Genomic DNA, 10,637 nt, shown 5'->3' with positions numbered 1-10,637 from the left:
AAGCACGTGCTGGCAGGTCATGCAGGGGCGTGTGGTACCAGACATACATATCGAAGTACTCCTTCTTTGATGCGTCATATGTTCGGATCCCGCGACCTTCCCAGCCACGAACCAAGTCATCCACCAGCGGTTCCAGGTACACATTCATGTTCTTACCCGGGTATTTGGGCCCTGGGATTATCATCGACACAAACATGTTCTCTGATCTCATGCAGACGCCAGGGGGGAGGTTCATGGGAATAACAAACACTGGCCAACAACTGTATACTGTAGCCGACATACCATATGGATTGAACCCATCGGTTGATATCGCAACTGCTACGCTCCTCGGGTCACCTACTTTCAGTGGAAATTTCTTGACAAAGTTCTTCCATGCACTACCATCCGACGGATGTATCATCTTGTCGGTGTATCTTTTTCCTTCCAGGGCCCACCTCATCTGCTGGGCAGTATCCTCGGTCATGAAGAGCCGCTGGATCCTCGGTAGGACTGGAAGATAGAGGAGGATATTCTTGGCAATCGTGGTTTGCCTCTTCTGACCATCACCATTGCGGTCTAACTCAAAGTACCTAGAGGAATTGCATTTGATGCAATAATTTGTGTCAGCATGCTCCTCTCTGAATAGCATGCATCCCATTGGACAAGCGTGTATCTGCTGAGATGACATCTTAAGGTCACTGAGCAATTTGGTCGAATAGTAGAAGTTTTGCGGCAAGAGGTGCCCTTTCGGTAGAATGCTGCCAACGACGACCAGAAGTTCATCGAATCCATCTCTGCACAAGTTCCTGTGGCACATTAAGGCCATAAGGCGAGCGATGGCATCTAGTTGGGTAACCTCCGTATTTTCATGTAGGGGTTTCTGCGAAGCAAACAGAGCCTCATAATACTCCTTTGTGTTTTTCTCCGAGTCCTCACTTGTCTCCGCATCCTGAGGTGTCTCTGCCTCTACATGAGGGTTTTCAGGCACATTACCATTAGCCAAGTTTTCTAAGCACCTATCAAACCCAGTGTCATATTCTCCCCTAGGTTGAATCTGCCGCACCTCCTTCCTAGCACGTTTCTTTGCCTTTTCTCCATGGTAAGTCCAAATCTTTTAGGACGGTGTGAACCCAAACTTGATCAGGTGAGTACTCATAGTTTCCTTGTCCTGTGGCTTTTCGTTAGCGCACTTACTACAAGGGCACCAAACTGTTCTAGGTCTGCTAGGGATGGGAAACGCCCTATCCACAAACTGCTCGGTCTTTTCTCCCCATTCATCAGTATAGTTCCACTGACTGATTCTGCCATCGTACATCCAGCCACGATTATCCATCCTCTAATCAGCAGCAAAACAGACAAACATAGCATTTATATCAAATAGAAAAATAAATGCATCATATCTTTATTTTTTTTACGCGTGCATCAACCTGGAACTCTACTGGGTGGGCTCCTAGCAGCCGCCGGATCCGTAGATTGAGTACGTTCTCCCAGCTCTACCCCGATCCGAGACAGAATTTCGGCAGCACCTCCCCGCTGCTCTCCCGATACACGTCTCGGCAAAAAGCCGAGAGGGGTGTGCATCCGGAGAACAACGGGGAGGCGCTACCGGAATCCTGTCTCGGATCGGGGTAGAGCAGGGAGAACGTACCCAACTACGTATCCGCCGGCTGTCCTGATAAATGCCTTAAGAGTTACGGTTCATAATATGCGAGACCACTAATGTATAATTATTCGCGTAACCCGTACGATCGGGAAGAGACGCCTAGGTATCGCGACAGACTTGGTGATCTAGACACACAAAAAAACTAGGTACAGGAGAGGCGAACGGATTCTCACCCTCGAAGCGTGATCGACAGCCAGCGAAGAAGACCAACGACCCTCCGGCAAAATCCCCTCCGGTAAAACGGTCCCTCTAAGCAACACTACTCAAGCACCCCGACAACGCCGGCCCCTGTATCCACCTCGAAACATCGTCTGCATAGCGAGAAAAGTAATTAGCGATAAAGACATTTTTTATAAGTAGCATTTGACTGCTCAGGGTTCTAAAATTATAAATGTTCCGTCTGATGCTCGAAATTTATTTATATAATCATGAGAACTTCAGATTCACATCACAGAACGTGATTTGGGGCACCGCACAATTGCTAGCCTAACAATACTTATCTTCGAGCGTGATGTACTTTTCGAACCCAAGCAAACAACACCTCATTGGTAAAGCACTAGTACAAATGCCCGTGCGTTGCCACGGGTCCTCAAGTTTTATTTCTCAATGCGTAATTGACATCTCTTGAAATGGATGATTTATTTTTGGAATTGGTGAACCTATTTCGGAAATAGAATATTTTTGTAAAATAATAAACATTTTTTGAATCTTCGTGAACAATTGTTTGACAACATGAACATTTTTTTCTAATGCACGATTTAATTTTTTTACGAGCGAGCAACTTTTAGCATGCGACCTTTTTATTTTCTATTATTTAAAAATTAAGGAAATATTAAAATTTTGAGATTCACCGTGATCGGTTATTGAAAGCTAACTTTTTTTTAATTTATTTCTTTTACAAAAACCAATAATGCATTAACTTAAACCGTGACCGGCTAAGGCGGCTGGCCGGGTGCGGCGAAAATCGGAGGCAGGAGGGCCTACCGCCGCGGCAAAGCAGAGGCGGAAGGCAACCATCCCCTGTGGCCACCCTCCACCATGTGATTCCTCTACCCCACCCCCCCCCCCCCCCCCCGCGCGTTGTTACCCTCTTTGACGGCAGCGGCCGCGATTGATGGATCTATTTACGCAATTTTTTTCACGTCTTAGTTTTTATGCCCGCAATTTTCGTTATTTAAACCTCCGCTGCGTCGCATCTATAGTCCGTTCATTCACATGCTGGAGTCCAACGCCGTCGATGTCGAGACATCTTAGCTGCCCCCCTTCGACGATGAGTGCGAACCAGAGGCAAAAGAGGAGGGAGACGAGGTAGAAGAGGTGGAGTAGGGAGGCCTCGCTGCTGCATCCGGCTTTACAATTGTGAATATCTAAGAAAAATTAAAACTTTCAATTTTGAATATCTAAGAAAAATTAAAATAACCTCACGACTGGAATGCCTTAAAGGAAACTATGTTTGCTCTATTTTTTTTTAATTTTAAGCATAGCATTACGGTTGAGCCATCAACTCATTACAAACTCCTAACTTGATATACGTGTGAAAGGATCTAGATATAATGCAACATTGTACGAGCTCCAAAATGCGCCAAGATGTAAAATGATACATGTCGGATTTATTCTCCTTCACAATTTTATTTTCCTTTCAATTGCACATAACTCTGGATTGAACTAACCCACACAAAAAAAGAATAACCAAACACAAGTTACTCTTAAATAAGTTTTTGCACAAATAACCCTCCAAGCAATCCTCATTTTTTTGGCAACCAATACAAACAACTTACATCATATTAGGCAAAGCAACTTGCCATCAGGTCGTTTACAAAAACATAAGATCTTCCAAAGCATATTAGATCAGTCTTGTGAGCCATCATTTTAACACAGAAGGTGGGGCCAGGTGGAGTCCCATGCCACTTATGTTCAACCACAACTTGAATTACCAGATACACCAGGAATTGCGGTGGGTTGCTCTGAATCGGCACCTTGGTGGTTTTCTTCCACTGTGGTACGCCACGGCCGAGTCGAGATATCCTCCTCCAGCCCGTCCCTGACCTGGCAGGTTACCCCATCCTCTATGATATAATCACAAGCCGTCATCTCCTTCTGGAGGAGCGGCCCACCCTCAAGCACCACCACCACCATGCCTTAGTCCGGCCGCCGCCAGCCCGCCGCTAATGACCGTGTTGTCTTCCTTACGCCCTCTCTGGTTTCCCTGGCCCCTCCTCTGCCTTCCTGCTGAGCATGCGGAGCGCCCCTTTTCTTGTTCATGTAACAAAATAAAAACCAATTGAAGCAGAATGAATAATCAATAGATTTTTAGGTGAAGGTGCAAACAGAGTGGTACATACTACATACACTTGTTCTCTCCCTGGAAAAATTCATAATGGAGAGATTATATGTCATGTTCTCGAGCATATCCTTTAAATATCCTTTAAGTCTCTCCTTTTTGGAAGTAACATTATATCAGGATGTCTAAGTAGATTGAGTAATAAGATCTAACAGAGGCGGACCGTTCAGGAGCATGCGCAAGGCGTTCAGCAACCTCGCCATATAGCAGTACATCCAAGTGTGGAGGTGGCCTTGCGTTGTGCAGCTCTCCTCCGTCCTAGACAGGTTGGTATGGCGATAGACGACGGATGGGTCCTACATGTCCACCTTGTGCTATCGTGCCATATTCCAGGGTTCGGTGACGTATGCGTCCTGGAAGCTTACTTGGAAGTCCTGGGCACCCCCACAGGTCAAGTTGTTTCTTTGGTTGGCTTGTCTGGATCTCTGTTGGATTGCGAATAGGCTTGTGCGGCGAGGGCTGCAGCACCATCCTAGATGTGTCCTATGCAATCATGCCATGGAGACGATGGAGCACATCCCTTGTGGGCTTCCCCTACTCGCGGATCACTTGGCACGAGGGAAATATTCATGAACTGGTGGCAGGAGGCTGTCCTAGTGACCCCAACGGCAGCGCGAAAGGGCACCTCTTCGGTGATTATGCTTACAGCTTTGGAAGCGCGCGGTGCAATGTGGTCATCTTTGACGGCGCGCGGCCAAAAGGTTTCGCACATGACCACAAATTGTAATATAATACTATGTACCTAACAAGTCTTGAATAAATCTAACTTTCATAAAGTACAATACAATCTTGCTTAGAATTAACTTTTTTGCAGCTATAACCAAAATAAGTTAACAAGGTAGCAGACTCGAGACCAAATGTAACAGGAAGCCAAAACAGTCAAGGTGTTCCTAATTTGAGAAAATTATCAATTTCACAATAATATGCACAAAGTTTGCTAAAACACCTCTCTTCACAAATGTAATATGAATGATAGTAAATGAAGTCTACACAAAAGGAAGTCTACGAAAAGGTTTTACGCTGACCATGTTGGATACTGCATAGTTGCATACAGTGGCAAAAGAAAATGTGTTAAGATCAAGGCTTTGTGTCACCACGAGGTATGAGCATACCGGTTCCATCCACTTTTGTTTCTGTTTCATATAATTTTGTACAAAACTTTAGTAAACCAGCTCTTCGTTACTTGATATTGATTTTCCCGCTGTTATTTGTGTGCAAAAATTGGAACATTTCTTTAGCTCATAATATCTTTGTCAGACAAGATCACTGCAAGAGTCTGAATATAACATAATAAGTGTGAATATTTATTATGTAACGCAGACTGGACTACCAATAAAAAAGTATAGCTTCAGTTCAAATCATTTTAAAAAGTAGAGATTCAGTTCATATCATTTGTGTACCTTCACGTGGACCTTCTTAGCTTGTTTATTTGTTTATCTGGGACCTCATCACTGGATATTAGTCCATTGATTACATGTGTGCTTAGTAAATTAGACTGATGCATATACGCACAAAACTCTGGTTATACAACATCATAGACAACTTTAACAAAGATTAGTAGGCAGTGCAGTATTTTGCAGAGCAAATAAAGTTGTAGAAAAAAGATTCTAATAAATGGAAATATTAGTTTTAAAAAGACAGACTAATAATTTCAGTAGTAGTAAAACTCTTTTTAGGCAATTTTGTAGCATCTCCTTAAGGCTGGAAAAGAACGCCAGATGGCCAGTGATCTGATATGAGCGGTCCACATCATAATATGAATTCAGAATTACTTACCATTGGAACAAATAAAAACATTTTTATTATCTGTAAAAGAACATGATTTTCTTCAAGTTGTGAAAGTGACCTGTCAAGTAACCTGCACTGGAGAAGATCAATTCCATCTCCAACCCATCTTTATATCCATGATCTTGCTCTGTAGATGCGTGTAATCCCAAATTACCAATAAGTGAGTTCATCCTACAGTAAAAGGGGATCAATCAATTAAAACATGTCCTAACATATAAAAAAACTTAAGTTAAATGCTACTAACATCCACCCAGTCACCTGATTTACTATGATTTTTTCTTATCATGCTCTTCTTGCATTACCATTGACGATGATGAAGTGAGGGAGACGATATAAGGCAAAGGCATTTTCTAGGGAACAGAAATGTGTGGCGGATGGCATGATTACTTTATCAGATGGAGTATGTACAGAGGCGGAGAAGCCCTCCAAGTACTCTGCACCAAGGTCCTCCAGCTCCATCACGCCCTCCGGACGTTGGGAACCGACATCAATCAACTTCCGGGTCGACACCACTATTCATAAATATGAGAGTATTAGTAACTTGAAAAATCTGAAACAGTCAGTAACACAGATAACCTCGCTCACTCGGGTTAAATTTAATATTTGGTAAACCATGATTACCAAAGATGCATCACGCACCAATATATTGACATTATTCCTGGACAATTAGTAGATGAAGCATCATGCAAATTGATGCTAGGACCAAATTTTTTTATAGCAAAATAACAAACGACGTGTGTGTTAAAAATAACCAATGCTATCAGCGGTAATTCCTGGACCTGCCAAAGGAAATTGTACATTGAGGCGGAAGGAGGAATCAGCATGTGCAGGAAATTGATGCTAGGACCAACAGTTTGCGTAGGAAAATAACAAACGACGTGTGTGTTAAAAATAAGCAATGCTATCAGCGGTAATTCTTGGACCTGCCAAAGGGAATTGTACATTAAGGCGGCAGGAGGAGTCGGCATGTGCAGGAATAGATCAAGATTATGGCAAAACACCTCCGTACTAACACGAGCCACACTGAGGTTGGCAGGCTCCCATCCCAGATTTTGGGAGGCCTTGGCCGAGCCACCAAGACTACCGCTGCGGGAGAAGAACAGGAGCGCGTGAGGAAGGAGGATGCCAACCTCATGAATTCGGAAATTGTGGACGCGGCCACTACAAATGGTGGCGACTCACGGCGGGGGAGGGGGGGGGGGGAGGGGGTGATGCTCACATCCTTCGATCCTCTAATATCCGCTCCGCTCGGCATACCTGACATACTAATATTAAGTGCCAATATGAAGAATACTTTCATCAAAGAAAAACAGTAAGTGTGACTTCAAAACAAACTCCCACAATAAAATCATGTCATACTTCACAACTGCTTCATCATGAACTCAATGATAAAATGATCATTTAAGCAAGAGTCTCGGTTTACCTGAACATACAGAGGTACATCTAGAACTCCAAACATATGCTTAGGCCATAAACCTAGAAAGACGACAAAGATACTCAATTATATCTCCTGAACATAGTTGTTGTGTTGCAAAATTAACCGATGCTCATAACCAATTTCGTGGTAGAGAGGAAAACCTGCTATAGATTATGTCCCTGGCTTCAATGACAACACCAGCTGAAACCTGGGCTGGTACCGTAACAATGATGTGTTAATCTCTTGCAGAAAAACCTGCCATAAATCCTATTCGTAAAAGAGCTTTGCTTTTCAGTTTCAAACAGGTATGGCTAAGAAACGTTAGTTTCAAGTGGGTTCAGTTTTTGTTGTTCGAAAACTAAGGGAACTAAAGAGAAAACATTGTGCTATTAGCATGCTAGACCTCCCACCCTTTGAGTTTTCTCGTGGAGAGCACTTTTCTATACTAAGCCAACATAACAAAAAAATCCTTTCAAATAGTTCCTGAAGTAATAAATCAGTATGATTACCTCAAGTAATAAATCAGTATGCGTCTTTCCTTCATAAGAATAAGAATAGATCCGCTTTAGCACCATGCTATTGTTCACTGCATTTGGATTGAGTCAGTTCATACCAAAATATCATGAGGGGGCATACTTATAAAATCTAATGAGGCAATTGTTTCAGTTTGATCCACCTTGCAGTAAACAGCATTGAACAGTAACGTGCCCCATCAAAAAGGATGATATGAGGCATCAGAGAAGCCACAGATCTAATAGCTACATCCTTAACCAACTCTTGTGTAGATAATTTTCTCAATGATTCCTCACCGGGGCAAATAGATCAACAAAGGTAGCATGTTCCAGAAAGGTAGCATATCTCTTTAATTTTCTCAATGATTCCTCATTGCAGACATCCCCATCAATGCAAAGAACTAAAAGTACACATATGCAGAAACCCCAATCAGTTGATGGGTTAAGGGTGGGTGGGCGGTGGGGCACAGGGATTGGTATTCTTGCCTGGCATGGATGCCTTGGCACCGTTGGAAAGGATCACATCAAGGATCGGACTATCGGAGGCTGCGGCCATCGCGTCGATGTCGATCTCCTCCTTCCTCGTCTTGCCGCACTCGTCCATCAGAGGCACCATGAGCCATTCGCTGCTGGCACCAGCCACGGGACAAAGCAGCTTTGTCCCTGTCCGGCTCCATCCCTGGGAGAGGCGGCGCCGTTGAAGGGGCACAGGTAGGGGATGTGGTGGTGTTGGGGGAGATAGGGGTTTGGGTTCCTCGGGGACGAAGCGAGAGAGAGAGACGGCTGAACGAGAGAAAGGAGTAGATGGATTTTGTTGGGCTTTTTGGCCCATGTGCGCGCTCGCGCGGCGAAGGAAGCCAGACGACGAGAGGGTTGACGTATTGGCAGAATAAGGAACCACTTTAGTCTTTTTAAGTAGTAGAGAAGTCATAAATCGTCGTCTCTACCTCTTATACTGCATTCGTGGGGACTGAATTTTAATGGGTCGCGCATACTAAGTATCATCTGCGGTACGCACGGGAACAGAAAGGAACTGGTAATTCAAACCCAAGCAAACAGCGTGCGCTGATCTGTCTCTCCGATTTGAGCTAAACAGAGGAGAAACGGCTGGTGCACCGTGCGTCCGGGATCTGCTCTAGTGAATGAATCGCCCAACTGAATACTATTAAGCTCTATCCGCATCTGCTCTAGCGGGACACTCGGAAAGCAGCTTAATGAATCGACCAGACAAATTCGAAGCCCGTCCCCCGGCAACACGGGTTCCCTCGCGCATTAGATCAAGGAGGCAAGCTACACGGCAGCTGCAGCAACTAGGGATTCTCGGCAGGCCGAGGCGAGAGAGGAAGCAGAGCACTTACAGCGGGTGCAGCGGCGGTGGCCCTCTTCCGCGATGCCTGCCTAGAGTGGAGAGAAGCCTCCCTCCCTTGCTTCCCTTGCTTCTGCAGTAGCGGACTAGGGCGGCGGCGGCGGGGGAGAAGCAGCAGCAGCAGCTGGGGAGAGGAGGCGGCGTGCGGGCGTGGCTGGTGGTGGTGGCGGCGTGGCTGGTGGTGGGGGAGAGGCGGCGGGGGAGAAGCAGCAGCAGCGACGGGGGAGAGGCGGCGGGGGAGAAGCAGCAGCAGCGGCGGGGGAGAGACGGTGGCGTGCGGGCGTGGCTGGTGGCGGTGGCGGCGTGGCTGGTGGCGGGGGAGAGGCGGCGGCGGCGTGCGTGCGAGCTAGCTCGATGCGATGCGAAAGATCTGGCCGGATGGTCGGGACGCGATGCGAAGTTAACGCGTTGACGCGTCCTTTGCCGTGCAGCAAATGTCCTTTGCCGTGTGGCCAGGCCTTTGCCGTGTGCAGCGGCACCTTTGTCGTGCGGCAGGGCTTTGCCGTGCGCTTTAGGGCCTTTGCCGTGCGGCAGGGTTCTCTGCCGTGCGTTTGTGCACGGCAAAGATTTTTAAAATTTTGTTTACCATTTTAATTATCAAAAATATTTAGTATATTTCAAAAATATATTAATCCTATTTTGTCAACATGTGTATTATTTAATAATGTATGTATCATGCTTTTCAATTTCAAAAAATTTCACCATTGCACAAATAGCTCCCCGGTACCCCTAAACCCTAGCCCCTAACCCTACACCTAACCCTAACCAGTAGATCAGGCACACCCTCGATCGTGTGATAATGGCTCTAGCTGCGGGTATATGTGCCAAAGGGTCCCAATCTTGGTTCTCCATGTGTATATGTCCTAAACAAACCTAAAACAATGAAAAAGTACATTGGTGCACCCTTGCGCGGAAAAATCTAGGGGGGTAGACCCTCCGGGGGACACATACCGCTGTTTTTGGGGGGAGGAGGGGGAGAACGACCGCCGGAGCACCGGAATCCCACCAAATCTTGCATGTGGACCTATGATATGTGTGAAAGTGTGGTGGAAGGTGTAATGGTGCAAAAGTAGCTCCCCTAAACCCTAAACCCTAAACTGGGGAGGCTTCGAGCCCTAAACCCCTAGACCCTAAACCATTAACTACACGTACTAACACCGGAGCTGCAAAACCCTGCATCATAAACCCTAACCCTAAACCCTAAACCTATACCTAACCATAAATCCTTACCTTGACCCTAAACCCTAGCCCTACCCCTAAACCCTAGCCCTAACCCTAACCAGTAGATCAGGCACACCCTCGATCGTGTGATAATGGCTCTAGCTGCGGGTATATGTGCCAAAGGGTCCCAATCTTGGTTCTCCATGTGTATATGTCCTAAACAAACCTAAAAGAATGAAAAAGTACAGTGGTGCACCCTCGCGCATCTAGGGGGGTAGACCCGCCGGGGCACACATACCGCTGTTTTTGGGGGGAGGAGGGGGAGAACGACCGCCGAAGCACCGGAATCCCACCAAATCTTGCATCTGGACCTATGATATGTGTGAAAGTGTGGTGGATGGTGTAATGGT

At 45.8% G+C, this 10,637-nt stretch overlaps 1 protein-coding gene across 12 annotated transcripts; it reads right to left on the bottom strand.

The window, feature by feature from the left end:
• Positions 1-3,342: 3,342 nt before the first annotated feature.
• Positions 3,343-8,613, bottom strand: LOC127326305 (uncharacterized). Of its 12 annotated transcripts, none has more exons than XR_011744508.1 (8): positions 8,187-8,612; positions 7,865-8,101; positions 7,698-7,774; positions 7,350-7,443; positions 7,195-7,247; positions 6,902-7,028; positions 6,159-6,283; positions 3,343-5,942 (listed from the first exon to the last, which is right to left on the bottom strand). XR_011744508.1 is itself a non-coding variant. In XM_071819719.1 (7 exons), the coding sequence occupies exons 1-3, from the start codon at positions 8,530-8,532 to the stop codon at positions 7,360-7,362; spliced, it is 465 nt and encodes a 154-aa protein (XP_071675820.1). In that variant the 5' UTR covers positions 8,533-8,596; the 3' UTR covers positions 3,343-5,942; positions 6,159-6,283; positions 6,902-7,028; positions 7,195-7,247; positions 7,350-7,359. The 12 variants fall into 12 exon arrangements, 1 of the variants encoding a protein (XP_071675820.1); XR_011744510.1 differs by lacking the exon at positions 7,865-8,101 and adding an exon at positions 6,030-6,060 and having other exon boundaries at positions 7,350-7,401; positions 8,187-8,609; XR_011744504.1 differs by having other exon boundaries at positions 7,350-7,401; positions 8,187-8,608.
• Between the last annotated feature and the right edge of the window lie 2,024 nt (positions 8,614-10,637).

The sequence above is a fragment of the Lolium perenne genome, chromosome 5, assembly GCF_019359855.2.
Source record: "Lolium perenne isolate Kyuss_39 chromosome 5, Kyuss_2.0, whole genome shotgun sequence".
Lineage (NCBI taxonomy): Eukaryota > Viridiplantae > Streptophyta > Magnoliopsida > Poales > Poaceae > Lolium > Lolium perenne.
The sequence above is the reverse complement of the archived record's forward strand: the minus strand, read 5'-3'. Positions and strand labels throughout refer to the sequence as shown.